Source organism: Corapipo altera, unplaced genomic scaffold (assembly GCF_003945725.1).
Source record: "Corapipo altera isolate COAL_440 unplaced genomic scaffold, ASM394572v1 22, whole genome shotgun sequence".
In the NCBI taxonomy this organism is placed as follows: Eukaryota; Metazoa; Chordata; class Aves; order Passeriformes; family Pipridae; genus Corapipo; species Corapipo altera.
Genome location: NW_020884886.1, coordinates 1,929,732 through 1,945,576, shown reverse-complemented (window position 1 = coordinate 1,945,576; position 15,845 = coordinate 1,929,732). Strand labels below are relative to the sequence as shown.

Below are 15,845 nucleotides of genomic sequence, written 5' to 3'. Positions count from 1 at the left end.
AAGTAGCAAAAAACCCCCAGGAACAAAATAAAAACAGATACCAGAAGAATGCCAGAAAACTGATGGAAACCCTTGAAAAGTGATAAAAGATGGTATTTAAATAACGAGGGAAAAACCCAAAACAAACGCTGTGTGGAAACTTAACACTTAGCAAAATGATTAGTAAGGAGGAGTCTAAGTACTCCAATAGTCCTGACACCCAGAAGCAGTTTAACCACACATCTCTGACACTATCTCTTGTGCCAGCTGAGACTGATGGGTGGCTGACAGATGCTACCCTGCTTCTTCCTTGTTAACATAGTGATTTTTTTCTCATTTTATCCAAGATCTGCCCGAAGCAAACAAACTCCTCCCTGTCTCTTACTGACAGGTAGGGCAATGCAGCTTCTACAGTGCATTCATCATCTTCTTCTGCATGGGGGTGGGGAAAAAAACCTCTGCACCGCCTAAATCTGGGATCAGTCAATAGTTTCAGAATTTGCATGCTACATTTGCTGGTGACCTTGCATCATCTAAATGGAGATGGCCTATGAAATGAAAAATTGGATGTATAATTCTGTCTTGTTCCTTCCGTGGGACTCATTTTTGCTCATAGCAGATCTGTAAAAAAAGGGAGGCTTGCATTTCATCAAGATAACAACACTGAGCACATGCCAGTATGCTACTGAGACTTCACGCAGGAGACAAGACTTCCGAATATCAAATTAGCTGTTCTTTTCCTGAGCTAGGTCTGAAAAACTGATTCGATAATACAATTTGCCATAAGGACAGGTGGTTTTAAAACAGCTTAAAAGATGTATGTACAGGCTGTGTTCTGGTTCAAATACCAATGTGAATAGGTGACCAAAATATTTTTGCTGTTTAGCATAGTGCCCTACGCTTATTTTGCTCACTGTGCAATTTTGCAAAGAACACAATTATTGAGCTGTCTATCTAACTCATTAAAGATTGACTCAGGTATTGAACACAATATACTTAATCCCATGGGATTTTTAACAATATCGGTGTAGCTGATAGATAAAGACAGTTTTCTTTCTGATAGTTTCCTCTAAATAGGAATGGAAATAGTCACAGTGACACAGCTGAAACCAGAGCCATGCTCATGCTTCTAGGCTGAGCTACAAGGATTAGTAACTGTCATTTGAAGTAGTGCTTAATAATGGAGTAAGCAGGTTGTTCAGTAAACATCAGTCAGCATTTAGTGATTTGTACATTCAAAACAAATTAGATCTTTGCAGCTTCCAGATAATCTTTCAAACAATCAAGTATCTACAGAAGGGCTGCTGTATTGGCTAATTCCCTCTACCCATGACCATCCTTCTCTCACTCACAATGTGACAATATTAGATCACCAGGCACCAACCATGTAGCTCCCCCACATAAATGGGGAAAGCACAGAGGGTCACACTGGGAATCAACCATCACAGTCAAACACAAGAGAGTCTGAACAGACATGGCCACGGCCCACTCCATGGCATGCATTTGAGAGCTGGGAAAGGGAAACCTCAGGGTTTCTTTGTAAATGTTCTTTCCTAACCCTGCACCATTTTTCATTACCAGTTCTCCCAGCCTTTTCTTCTTCTTCAGGTGCATGTCCATAGTAAACTCCTTGGATTTATATCAATTTAAAACATACTCCCATTTTAAGATGTAGAATATTTATAATCTTACAGTAAGCAGAGAGTTTACAGTAAATCCTTTCAGACATGGATTGGGTTGTAAAGTATGTTTGTGAAGTTTCCAGGACCATTAAGTCACTCACCATTGCTAATGTCCTACTTACAGACATAGCAGTCACAAACACTTACCTTTGCAAACAAAGCACTTAATATGGAAATATTTGTTCTGAACTCTCAAAACTTCTCCTTTGCATGGGTTTCCACAGGTATTGCAGAGAATTGCAGTACTTGATGGCTTCTCCAGTTGGCTATGTACAGCCTGTGGTTGTGAAACTGCAAGAGAAAACAAAAGGCAGAGCATTGTAAGGGCTATCAGGTGCATCTTCTGTAAGACTTACAAATAATGACAATTAACACCTGCGACAAAACAGATCAAGCAAATAAAACAATTTCACCTTCTGGGGTTGGCCAGCACAAGAGTAAAGATCTGCTAAAGGAGCTAAACCAAGCATTGCATTACATAACTTTCAAAGGTTTTCCTTGCAAACATTTAAATAATAAATCAGAATTGCTGACAGAGGAAAGAATTCACCTGATCAAGTCTTGGGAGCCTCCACCTGAATTTCAGAAAAACCTTCTTTGTCATATTTTCTCTTCATGAAGGTAAAGACTACAGAAAAAAGCTATTGTTTTTATCCAAAATATCCTTAATGAGGTTTAGGAACTCTTACACTGTGAGCTACTGATCTTTAAAGTTCAAGGTAATTGCCTTCTTAACTGACTTATGCACAGAAATATACTTCTGTTGATATTTTGAGTTCCTACTTCTGAAACACTGACATCTCTGCAAATATCACAGATCAATAAAGAAAGGTTGCTGTCATTTTGTAAGAAATCCATGATTTCAAGAGATTAGGTTTATCTAGGTTAGCAAAATATTAAGTGAATTAAAAATTTGCTGCCATCTTGTGATGCACATTAGATATTGCATTTATTTGGCTGTTGATAACACAATATAAGTTGGCATCCCAACGTATTATGTGGAAAAGGTGAGATATGACCTTATTCTTGCAATTCTGCTGCAGTACTTGCATTAATTTTTTATCACAGTGCACTTAGGAGTTAAGATGGAAAACATCAAGGCAGTTAATTATAGAGGGGCTGTAACTCAACAGACTTGGCTTTTCTCCTGTGTGAAGAACTAATAGTAGGAAAATAGAGAAAGTAAATGACATTTTATAAAGCAAATCACATATTTAATGATGCTTTTCTTCTGTAATGTGGCATGCTTATTCCAAGGTTAGATTGCTTATTTCAAAGTGATTGAATTTGTTCAAATTTTAGCTTCAAAATAAACTTATCAACCAAATTGTCAAGATGGAGCAACCAGTCATAGGCCAATACACTAAGTATGACTGGGAATCAGAGAAGTCTCCCTTCAGGGTTTAGTCAAGGGATAATGCCATTGCTGTGCTACTCTTTTACCAACATCCAAAAAAAAAAAAAAAAAAAATCAGGAAGTAACTTTTTGTATGAAACTGCTGCAAAACAACTAATAAATTTATAAGAGGATGGATTAAACTCCGACTGGCCAAGATCTTTAGTTTCTATTCTTATTGTAGTATCAGAGTTGCTATTTCAGAAAAAAAAGAGGGGGGGGAAATTTATTTTAATTAAAAATCTACTACCCACAAAGCCTAATGTCTGTAACATCAGCATAGATAAGGGTGATAGAGAAGCAGTGATGGTACTGTCACTTAGAACACATACAATAACAGACAATACTATAATGAGTAAGTGAGCTCTTGCTCTTTAATATCTGACCTTGTTGCTCTTCCTTCTCTACTCTCACCTCATCTCCACTGCCAGTATGTTCTGCAATTCCTAAAAGGCCTTTCCACACCCACTGAGTTCAAGGAGTCGGTATTTCAGTGAGATGCTGAGCCTCCCTTTCCACCCAGTCTTCCAGGGCAGTTGCTCCAAGTTTTGCCCAAACTGGCACTTTCTACTCTTGTATGTAAAGTGTTTTTTCTCAAGAAGATATATAGGTTGAGCTGCTTATAGCATTATTCACCACCCATTAAGATGCTGCCTTGTTTGCTGAAATTACGTGTTCTGGGATTGTCAAAAAAAGTCCTGCTCAAGGCAGTGTGAACTTTGGAGCAGTTACTGAAGTCCTGGTTATAATTAAGGACATGTCCAATAAAAACAACACAACATGACAGGCAACTGGAAGTTTATAGAAAGGCACATGCCCAAATTTGCACAGAACAAACAGTGCACACGGTTCGAGCTACTATGAGGGTATGACTTATTCCTCAAAAGAAAACAGAGGAAACTGCAAACTTTGTAATACTTAACTTTTGACATGAGAATTTCTCTTTACTGTAATCTGCCCAAAACAAACTACCCACCCTGAAAAAGAATCAATCCTGTAAGAAACGAAAATAAGGTATTTTCCCAAGTTAGTTAACAGAGTTAAAAGTTTGCAACTATAAATAAAGAAGGTTTACTCCCTCCAGAATTACTAACAAGCATCAAATTTGTAGCATATAATTAATGAAAGACTTAAGAAGATCTGACCATACCCAGACCATTTTGGCCTATACAGTTGCATAGGCAAATATAAAATTCTGACTGGAACAATTAAATATTGACTTTTCTTCACACCCAATTCTTCCTATGTCTCAGCCTTTCAGAACAGCATCTCTCCAGAGGCATCCATGCCTGGCCCATTTAGACAGCCACAAGTTCCTGCTGTGGTGTTTCCCACAGGCTGGAGTAACCTGGTCCAGGAGTCCCAGCACTGCACAGAGCACATGCTGAGAAACCCAGGGCTGGAGAGCCTCAAGGGCAGCCCACCATGGCAAACATACCCCCCTTCCCCAAAGTGACAACAGTGTCACATTTCCAGAGAAAATGTCACCTGGGAGTTCAATGCTGCACTTCTTGCAAAACAACAGAAAGCTAAAAATTGTTGCAAAGTTGTTTGGTTTTTTTGGTCTGTTTTGTTTTCTGAAAACTGCAAACTGAAAACCTGGCAGAAAACAGAAAGTTTTCTGATGTGTTGCATGATGTGTTTGGTGCTCAGTGTCCAGAGCTGTAGGGCAGGACAACTTCACACATTTCCTTCTTTTTGAGTCTCTGAATTGAGGTTTAGAATTCAAAAAAACCTAACAATTCAACTATAAAATAAATTAAAAAGGAAAATATGTAATATTGCTTTTGGTATTCTTCCATTAATCTTGAAGTAACACAAAGCATATTTAAAATATGCATGGGAGACAAAGGAAAACTATTTTGCTCTTTTCTCAGTTCAGAACTAAGCTACTCAATATTTCACACAAAAACCCAGTGGGAATACAGTGCCTTTGAGATCATTACAAAGTGGTCCTTCTGAAGACAGTTTAAAATACTTATTCTTTCATCTCGCACAACAAAATTATATAATTAATGACATGTTAGTTTATATTTTAAAATACTGAAACTTAATACACTTCATGTTTAAATTGCAGCTGCTGACAACTTTGAGAAACTAACTCTACTAGTGAACTTCACATTTTAACTTATGTTTCAAATCATATTTAAGGAAACATGTTTACATGGCAATTTTCAGCATTCTACTTTTATGCCTTTATGTATCAAAATCAGTCTTTGAAGCAGCAGAACACAAAATCAACATATTTAATGAGTGAAATAATGAATTTCTGGCAGAATGTAATGATCTGAGCCTGGTCATCAGATCCTTACTAAAGAGTTCATTAAAAATTAAATGCTTACACTATATCCTAATTTGTAGAATTTAATGAAAGTAGAAATTTCCTTCTTAACTTTAAATTACTTTTTCTAAACTGAAATACAGCTGAATGCCTGATTCTCTAACTTTCCCTTTCGCCCATACTACCATTCTGCTCTAGCAGACGTATCCTCACCGATTCACCAATCCTTAAACCCTAAAAAGATCTGACTGCACTCATTTTTTGACAAGGACAAACACTGGCAAGAAATGAAGGAGCAAACAGTTTCCACAGCACTTTTTTGTGCAAGACTTGTCTGTTGGGAACATCATTACCAATAATCTTGCCAACTGTCCAGCGCTCACACATCTCTGATGTCAAGACTCAGCCTCTCTTCAATAGGCTACACAGTACATCATTCTGCAGTTCTGGACCAAGTAGGGCTCATTAACTAGCAATGGTTTCTTACAAATTTGTCAAACAAGATACATTCCTTAGACTTACTTCTATACTGCATACTCAAGATGTGCACTTGCTGCAAGTATCATGGGGAAGGGAGGACAGTGGTATCACTTGTTATTAAAGCTGCATTACCTTATGGCCACTGTCAAGTGAAGTTTTCAGTCTGATTATAACTTTCACAGATTCACAGAATTTTCTGAGTTGGAAGGGACCTGCAAGGATCATCGAGTCCAATTCCTGGCCCTTCACAGGACAGCCTCATGAATCACACCACGTGCCTGAGAGCTTTGCCAAACTTTAACCATTTACTTAGACATTACTCGCATGTTGTGTTTTTGAACTCATTTCTTCAGGGAAAATTTCAGACAAGCTGTTTCAGCTTTTTGTAAAGATGAAAAAAGATAGTATACAGTATATTGGTTTTCAAGGTTAAAAAGAAAGCATACCACACTGTTTTTGAAAGTACTTGGAGTAAAGGTTGTAGTCTGACATCAGTGAACATTGTGACAGGCACATCGGATCCATGAAAAACCACAGTATGTGGTAAAAAACCTAACTCCTTGAATAAGCCCCTCTGGCATTGCTAGACTAAGAAGGATTTAAAAGCAGGGGGGGCCAGGATAAGGTGCCAGGGATGAGGACAAGATTTGGCTGAGACAGGAATGTTTTGGAAGCAGTACAAGACAAGCTGACGGCAGTGACAGAAGGGAGAAGATTCGGGAGTCCCTGGTCATGCTCCGCTTGGGAGCCTGGGATAAAAAATGTCATCTCTCTGCTGTGAGCAAATTGCTGAGGGAAATCAAATCCTCGGAAAAAGATCCAATCTAGGATGGGTATATGCAGAGGATGACATACCTCTCTGCTATGAGGCTCTCCAACAACCAAATGAAAGAAATCTTCATGGGAGATTACAGAATGGATGAAGAAACATGGTCAGAAACTGCAGAATTCAACATAGCTTTTTCCAGTTTGGTGCTTTTTGTTTTTTAACTCTGCATAAGAAACTATAGAAGCCATTACTGAGCTTGGAAATCAAGCACTGAAAATTAAGAAGTATCATGCTTAAGAATACACATCAAATCTCAAATATGAACTTTAATAATAAAGACTTTCAACTTCTTTGTTCACTAAACGGACACTATTATGGCCACATATCCCATTTACTCCACATTATTTAACCCTGTTTTGAAAACCCAGTTTATTAGATTTACAGCTCTTAGTGACTACAGAAGCCTGAAATGACAGAGGGCCAAATGACACAGTTTAATATTAGAATCTCAGAATCCTCAAATGGGATGGGTTCAAAGAGACTTTAAAGATCATCTAGTTTCAACCCTCCTGCCATTGGCAGGGACACGTTCCACTAGACTATGTTACTCAAACCCCCATCCAACCTGTCCTTCTGTGATATGCTCATTTTAGATTACTTTGATATAAACTAAGGAGTAATTTGAATGGAGAGACAACATTCACATGAATAAATATTTTCTTCCTAATATTTGCAATCCCAAAAATTACCAGTCAATACAGGGAAAGGCATAATTCTTCATCACAGTTCCTGGAAGGACAGAGCAGAACCAGAGCCTAAAGGCAACAATAAAAGGAAAACCAAAGGGCTTGGTGGGGGGTTACCTCCCCTGTTCTTTTTGTGGGTTGTTCTGGGGGTTTTTTATTGTGTTCTGGAGGTCAGGTTAAAAGAGTGCAAGCCTTTCATTTCAGGTTCATACAAATACAGTATCATTTGCCTTTAACAGCAACTCTCCATTAGCAGAAAAGCTACATTGATTTTCTTTAGCAACTATCAGCACTACAGGCTCCTCTACAAATTCACAACCTATTTCATTTGCTTCATGTGATGAAAACATTTTTTTGAGGGGAAAAATACTAGAAAGACATTAATATTTAAATTTATCATTATCAGCTGTTTACTTCATAATAATGTTCAGCTTTTTCAACAAAGTCAAAGGCCGCATTCCAACACTGAACAAAAAATGCACAGCACTGACAAGGCATATTATTCTGCACAAAAGAATTATCAGCAAATTACCCCTGTGCTGACACTGAAACCTTTCATCTCTATAGCTAGAGGTGGTTACTAAAAATGAAGACAAACAAATATGAGACCCAAATACCATTTACTCATTTAGTATTTGAGAAACAGGACAGAAGTGTTGATTGGGGACATACTGTATCAAGTGATTTGGGGAGGGTGGGGTTCACAGCAGCCTGAAGGGGAATTAATTTTGCAATCTTCCCAGAGAAGGATTAAAGTAGAAGCAGACGAGTGGGGCAGCACCCATCTGGAATTAGAGATTGGAGTTTAAATTGTTGTTTTACCAAAACCTTTTTGTGTCAACTGAGTCAAAACACTCAGGGTCGAATTTAAAAACACACAGATGAAAGCAAAGGAAACAAGCATTTAAGTGCCTCTGAATATCCAAGTGAAGCCTTACTCCTGCTAGCCCTGCTCTCTCCCTGTCTTGTGCCTGTGTGTAAAATTCAGTGAGGAGGAGTTGTGATGGTGTGGGGCTAAGGATAACACAGAAATACATAATACATAATACATGTAGCGTTCAGAAAATGACATGGGTGTAAGGGGATTGGGTTTTTTTTCCCTAAGAACTGGTGATTGATTATGGAGCCTTGTGGGGGGGCTGAGACCTCACTGGTTCTTTCCACAGAAAGGATGAAAAAAAGAGTAATTGTGTAATGGGAACTTTATAAGCTTCCCCCATCCATCCTTTCAACCGCACTTGGCAGTGGGGTAGAGTGATTCCCTGGCCCCAGCCCTTCCTGATCATGCACCTGGGTACTGAGGGCACTGCAGGAGGGAGCACAGTGTGCCCAAATGGATGAGCACTGGCCTAAGGAGCGGACGTGTTAGATGTTCTACAAGAGCACATTTAATAACTAGTGGTAACCTGGTTTACCCCATTTCTCAATTAATTAGCACTTTGTCTTAAATGCCTTTTCAAACGTGTTTCCCCACTTTAAGGTGCCTTTCCACTGTAACATAATGTTCTGTTTTTCCAAATGTCTCACAACAAAGCAGCAGAACACAAGGATAGAGGAAAAGCTGAAGAAGTTTTGCCCTGCATTGTCCATATTATGCAGTCCCTCAAGCCCTCCAGCAGGACACACAGAGGGCTGAACTGTCCCCACACCAGCAAGTTCACTCTCCTTCCCGAAAGTGTTTTTCTACACTGAGAGGGTCCTGACCCTCCCCTAGAAATGTTCACTGCTCTTTCCAAAACCTCTGCTGTGGCTCCTACAGTAAAACACTATTATTGCTTCTCTCTTTAGTTCTCATACTGTAAGACAAAATATTCACCAAATTCAATAAATCTCTATGTCAAATAGGTCTCTATTTAATTGAATTCTTACACATTGTCCAAAATCACAGAATAGCACGGTTCAAAAATCATGTTCTTTTTTGAAACGTATACCTGCTTCTACTACCCATAAAAAGGCATGCCTTTTCCAGCACTTCTTATGCATCATCATCAGAACAGAGACCCATGGCTGACACAGGACAGCAGGCAGACAGCACAGCTAAGGCCACCTCTGCTTTTACTGCCAGTTACGGAGTTTATGGGACCAGAGGCAAAGGAGAGGTATTATCCAGCAGAATGTGAACACAACCATGCACAAGAGACGCAACACAGCTGAAGTATTCAGCACACAGGAGCTTCAAATCTCACCATATGCTCAGTGCAAAACTCACATCACATAAACAAATCTAACACAAGCTAGCCTCCTGCCCTCATTATTATAATAAAACACTTACTGAATCCAAACACGGTTAGTAAAAATCTCTGCTGAATTTTAGTAGCTGCTACTGCAGCATTGTAAAGATTATTCTTGTATGGGTCTACCTAGATTACAATGAGAAAGGGTAAAGAAAAAGCACTCAAATATATCTGCATAAAGCAATAGGTGGGTTTTTTTCCCCATTATAATCTAATATAAACTCTGAAGTCAAATTAAATAAAATGAGGAAAGTTTTCAAATTGAGCTGCCTGTTGAGTGTCAGAATCATTATAATTTCCAAATCATCATTCATATAATTAAAAGAATACAAAGCATAATTTAAAACAAATGTTTAACCATCTTTCTCCATTCTGCTGTGTTTCCACATAAACACAGAATAATTATTCTCATGACAGTATCAGTGATTTAGTTACTGCAGCTCCAGTTAAAAAAACAAGTCATTTCAGGTCTAGGTTCTCCAAAATGTGGAATCATCACACTGTACCTGTATCTTCTGGCATTCCCACATTAATTCCCTTCCAGAGGGGAAATGCCACCAGGAGCACTGCTGCTGTGTGGCTGGGGGCAGGAGCTCAGCTGGCCGGTGGGGAGCAGGATCCGAAGTTGTGTGCGGTCACTGCTCCAACACCAACACACCCGGGGTCAGATGACTCCTGCAACACCCACGCAGTGCCAGGAGCCGAGCCAACACCTCACCGTCACCACCATGTAAAAATAGCATCCTACAGAAGCCTAAATATTGTCACATCCATGGGGTATGCCACCACTGGCAGGGGCCCCGAGGGACCGGATGAGGGATGTGCCAGCAAGGGGTGTGTTTGCATGAGGTGATGCCACCCCTTCCATAGCTGCTGCAGCATGGTACTGGGCACCTGGGGAAAAAGGCTAAAAGATGGAAAATCTGCAAATTTCTTGCCATAAATTGAAAATATGGGCTGAGGTAGCGGGGAAACCCCTCTAACGTCCCCCAAGCACAGAGGTCCCTTCCCCCTGGTGCAGGAGGCATGGCCCTGATGTAAGAAGGAGATGATGTAATTAGTGAGGTGCTCTCACTGTGAGATACCTGGCAGCCAAAAATCTCTCCCTTGATTGTTCATATGGAGTTGGAATGTGTATCACTGGAATAACAGTGATGTGCTGAGCTATTTAAAGCACTACATGGGAACAGAACGAGCATTTCTATAAGGACTTTGACTTCAGAAATATATATGATGAGTACACTACTGCCCTGGGCCATACCAGACATCGTCTGTAACTTTAAATAGCCCCCAGCTGACATGGCCTGAGACCCAGGGCACAGATCTGAAGATCCCAGGTTCTGCACAATGAATCAGAACTATGAATTACTCCATTTAAAAAAAGTCTTTTATATGTTATCTTGCAGCAACTGACTTTTGGCAATATTTGATTTCGTTCAATACTGTTGTGCTGCCTGTGTGAAGCCAAATCCATCTCCACACTCTTTTGGATCACCATCAGCCACCCTGGCTGAGCTCTCCAGACACTGGCAGGATTTGGCCTACTTAGTTTTTCCCAGCGGCTACTTCAGCTTGGCAGAAACACAGGAGGCACTTTGCTAAACAGCAATGCTCTGAAGGCATGTAAATTAATAGGCAGGAAAAGTGAAAGGGCTTTCACTCTTACACAGCCCTTCCCTCTGCTCGCCAGGCTTCCAAGGCTAAATGCTATGTAACTTGCATTTTTGAGGTTGTACCACTGTAATGCAGTCACACAGTGCACTAATTTGTATTTACAGTTCTAGGTGTGATCCATGAGCCTCCCCCGCGGTCTCACTGCTCGGTTACAGCAAAGCAGAAATCACACTTGAGGAGCTCAGAGGGTTTTTCTGGTGCTTCTGTGAAACTCCAGCACAACTCATGAGCTTCACAGGCACAAAGCAAGAGGCCATTGCACTTCATTAGTGTGATGGGCTGACCTGAGGGAGCGTGACAAGAGACAGCAGTGACAGCAGCACATGTGAGAGCTCAGAGACCTCCTGCTGCAAATGGTCCAGAAAGCAGTATAGCTTTAACCTGATTTCTCAAATCAGTAAAAGCCAAACCCCCCTGTTTTAACAGTAATAACAGCACATTGCCCTTGCTACGGAAAAGATCAAGACACTTGGCTCCTCTTACAACCTCAAGTCCTGATAGCCACAGCACTGCTCTCACCCATCCTGTGTTTTACGTTTCCTTTCACCAAGTTGACCCAGGTCAACTCCTTCACCAACGTCTTTGCAAACAGCAATCAGACAGCTTAGTGGTGAATTTAGGCCACTCTGACATGGATTAGTTGGCTGCAACATCTTTATAGTCTATGGTACCATGGCTATAAATAGCATTTTAAAAAAGATTTCAGATCCTTTCCTAATTAACTCGTGCTTTTTTCCTGTATTCACTGCCCTCTTCCCAGTGAAAGCTAAAGTTAATGTCAATAGCAACTGGACTGGTCACATAGTCTAGTCCTCCTATGAGGAGCAGAGAGTTGGACTTGATGATTCTTGCAGGTCCCTTCCAACTTGAGATATTCTAGGATTCTATGATTCTTTGAAGGGGACAGTATATAGTCTAACCATGTTCCTGTTCCTCCATGCTCACACCACTTTGCTAGACCTATTTTAAGCTTTTTCCATAGTCTACCTCTGAAAATATTTTTTGGAATGGAAAAAAATGCTTTGGAACAATGTTAGAGTTTTATCTTCACTATGGAACAATGTTAGAGTTTTATCTTCACTATAAAACATGAAGTGTTTTCTAACTAAGGATTTTTAAAAAAAATCAATGATATAACATCACCTGAGATTCAGGGACTTTGCAATATACTACAGGTATGTACCTGCCTCCTAACAGCAAAAAAACTTGTCCCTGGACTTTAGGTCACTCACCAAGTTTCTACCCAATCACATATATGACTCTTTAACTGCAAATGGAGACTACAGAGTCCAGTCTCAATACAGATTAAGAAATTTACTTTTCATAAATAATCTATAATTAATGAATTTTACTTCAAAAATGCTGGAAAATACAAGAAATCATATTTCACGGATTTTCTCAGTACACTTTAAGATGTCTTTCCTTCTAAGTTGCAAAAACTGGTTATCATGCTGGTTACCATTCTTTTCGCCTTCGGTAGTTTTGATCCACCTTAGCGTTCATTTAGAGTTTCTATTGAGGATAATATGATCACAAACAGAGGTACTGATCTCTTCCCTCTGGTAACCAGTGACAGGACCTAAGGGAATGGCCTGAAGTTGTGTCAGGGGAGATTCAGGTTGGGTATTAGGAAAAGGTTGTTCACCCAGAGGGTAGCTGGGCACTGGACCAGGTTCCCCAGGGAAGTGGTCCCAGCACCAAACCTGACAGAGTTTAAGAAGTGTTTGGACAACACTCTCAGGCACACGGTGTGATTCTTGAGCTGTCCCGTGCAGGGCCAGCATCTGGACCTTGATGGTCATTATGGGTCTCTTCTTACTCAGGTTATTCTATGATATGAAAAATGCAACAAAATTAAGCATATCTCTGCATATAGTGATACAGATTTTGACAATACTTCAGCACTAGACAAAAATAAAATTAGGAAATAGATGTTTCCTTTTAACTATCAAAACTTATTAATTGAACTGATGTATTCCTAGCTGCTGTGTTCAAATTTGGAACTACTGTTGAATGGTCCTTGCCCTCAAGTACTTACCATACAAATAAGAGGACAAACCCATGACAGAAGTGAAAATCAGTAGGAAAAGGGTAAAGATTTACTATGAATGAGTTGGGTAAATGGTCTTTCTACAACTAAATTCATGTCTTCCAACTTTCTGCACAGACTCTCCTGCATCAATCCCATCCCTGCTTGGAATGGACTTGCAAAGTCACCCAACTCTGCCCTTGGTGATCTGTTGCATGTTACCAAACCCTGTCCTGCTCAAAAACTGCCTGAGTTTAAACATCTGGCTCTCAAACATCTCCATCCTCAAGTCCATACATGAGAAAATATTTCTCATCAACTGCACAGCAATGAGCCTGTACATGGTCATCTCGAACAGAAACACATGCACACGCAAGTCAGACAAAGTGGGCTCTTTGAGTACGAGGCACTGAAGTATAAGAACCTGCTTTAGCAGGGAAGTTGGACTAGATGAACTCCAGATGTCCCTTCCAACCTCAACCACCCTGTGATTCTGTGGCAATCCTGCATATTTATGAAGCAGGAAAAAACAGGCGGAGAATCCACTTTGAGCTCTGCATGACAGAGCAGGCAGCTGTGCTTGCTTCAAAGGTAACTGGGTCATAAATCCTTTTCTGCTCCTTGCTATCTCTTGGGAATAAAGAGCTTCTTTCATCCCTGAAATTCACGATGACAGCCCTTGTCTGCTGGCCAGCAAGTTGGATGACTGAAATCAGAACTTCTTCCACTCCCAACTCCTTTTTCCCAGGGGGGACCTCTCTACAGCAGACCTAGATGCAGACCAAAAGGTGCACTAGCTCCATTTGCTCCCCCAACTAGAATGACAGTACCACCTAGTATTCTTCAGAAAACTGTACATGCAAAGTAGTGAGCAGAAATCAAACATAAAGCCTACAGAGCCTTTAGCAGAGATTTTATAACAGGAAAAAGTGGTATATCAAACCTATCAAGGTGTAGAAGAAAACACTTAGAGAACTAAAAAAAAACAAATCTGGTCTCATAACGAGGTGACAGAGTACAAGCATACCCAGAATGTGGTCTGCAAAGCGACACAGGTCAAAGGATAAAGGGATACAGTCTGGTTAGCAGTGAAGAGACAATGAGAGCCACAGTGATGGTCCCTCAGGTCACACACCTTCAGAAATGAACCTGCCACACAGGGAAACTGCTGACCCAATGAAACCGATAGGGATGGCCAGTAAAAAATGGAGTACACATCAGATAAGAAAAGATCTGCTTAAGTAGAGGTCATAGGCTACAATTTAGCTCAGAAAAAACTGCCATGTAATAAGGATAAGGCAAGCAATTAACAAAAGGTATTAGTTTCTAAAAGGTCAGGCACTACAAGGGACTAACCAGAGAAAGGACTCCAGAGCACATGAGGGAAACTGTATACCTAGAGGTAAGCTGGGAATGGCAACAGGATAATGGGATGTATTGTATTAAGGGAAGGCATCCTGGCAGCAACAGAAACGGGACTGTAACAAGAACCACCAAGACAAAAACTAGAATCTGAGTCCAGCATTTTATGGGAGGGAAATCAAAGAAGGCAATAAATGCCAGTTGGTGAGGCCAAAAATTGCACTTGGTAGGCATGAGAGTTAGAAAAACTAATTTATAATATCTTTTAATACAGGAAGAATTAAACTAGAATTCGAATTTGACATTTAGGGGATCATGAATGGTGCAAGAAAGATGACAAGCACTGCAAAGATGCCAAGATAATTTTTGGGTATTTCTTCTCGGAGTAAATGAATGCATGGAGCAGGTTTTTATGGGAGGATTTTTCCATGTGGGCTGATGCTACATGCACACAAAGAGAGAAAGAGATCACTAACTGTTAATTTATCATTGTTTTACATATAAAATTACCATTTAAATTGTCTGGATTTTTAATCAGTGGAAATTTCAAGTGCTTAAATAGAGAATAAATAGAATTATTGCCTAAATAACTAGATAGACTTCAAACGATCTTCACTGCACTGCCCTGTTCTGAAAAGTTACACAGACATTGCCATAATTCTGCAATCATCAGCTACCTATCATTCAAAATTATTAAATGATAATGTGGGTTGGGTGCTATTTAGAAAAAAAAGATTCAACCTCTCAAGTATTTTAATTAGAATCAGTACATTTAACTTTGAAGGCATCTTACAAAAAAATAAAAATGAATGGACACAACCACCCCCCCCCCGCAAAAAAAAAGAAAAAAGGGAGGAGAAAAAAAAAAAGGAAGATTTTGAGAGTTAAGAGGCTTGGGTCTAGATCTCATGCGCCTGGGAAGACTCATGTGCCTGGAATGCCACACACATAAGTCCAAAGCTCCAAGGCTGAAAACGCCCTCCTCACATCTGCTCCCTGGCACATCCAAAGGCAGATCGAGCTGATTTTTCACTTCCCATTTCCCAGCTGTCTGTGGAAGACTGCAGGAAAGTGCCTTTGGCCTCCTTCAGTTTTCCACATGTAGTGGATGGTAAAAGAGCTCTGTGTGCTTGTTTGTATCTTTTCTGAGTGCGGGGTACTGAGTGTTTTATTCGGTGTCACCCAGTGGATCTGAAAAGCTTCCATTTGAAGA

At 40.1% G+C, this 15,845-nt stretch overlaps 1 protein-coding gene across 15 annotated transcripts in view; it reads right to left on the bottom strand.

Annotated features, from left to right (window-relative positions):
• The window catches only part of ABLIM2 (actin binding LIM protein family member 2), a 138,649-nt gene that overhangs the window by 98,143 nt on the left and 24,661 nt on the right, over nt 1–15,845 (bottom strand). For 13 of the 15 annotated variants that reach the window (XM_027642687.1, XM_027642692.1, XM_027642689.1 and 10 more), the window contains exon 2: nt 1,809–1,952. In XM_027642687.1, the coding sequence (XP_027498488.1) occupies nt 1,809–1,952 (144 nt within the window). Of the gene's footprint in view, nt 1–1,808; nt 1,953–10,073; nt 10,105–15,845 lie in introns of those variants that run through there. The other 2 variants (XM_027642688.1, XM_027642691.1) reach the window with 1 other exon arrangement.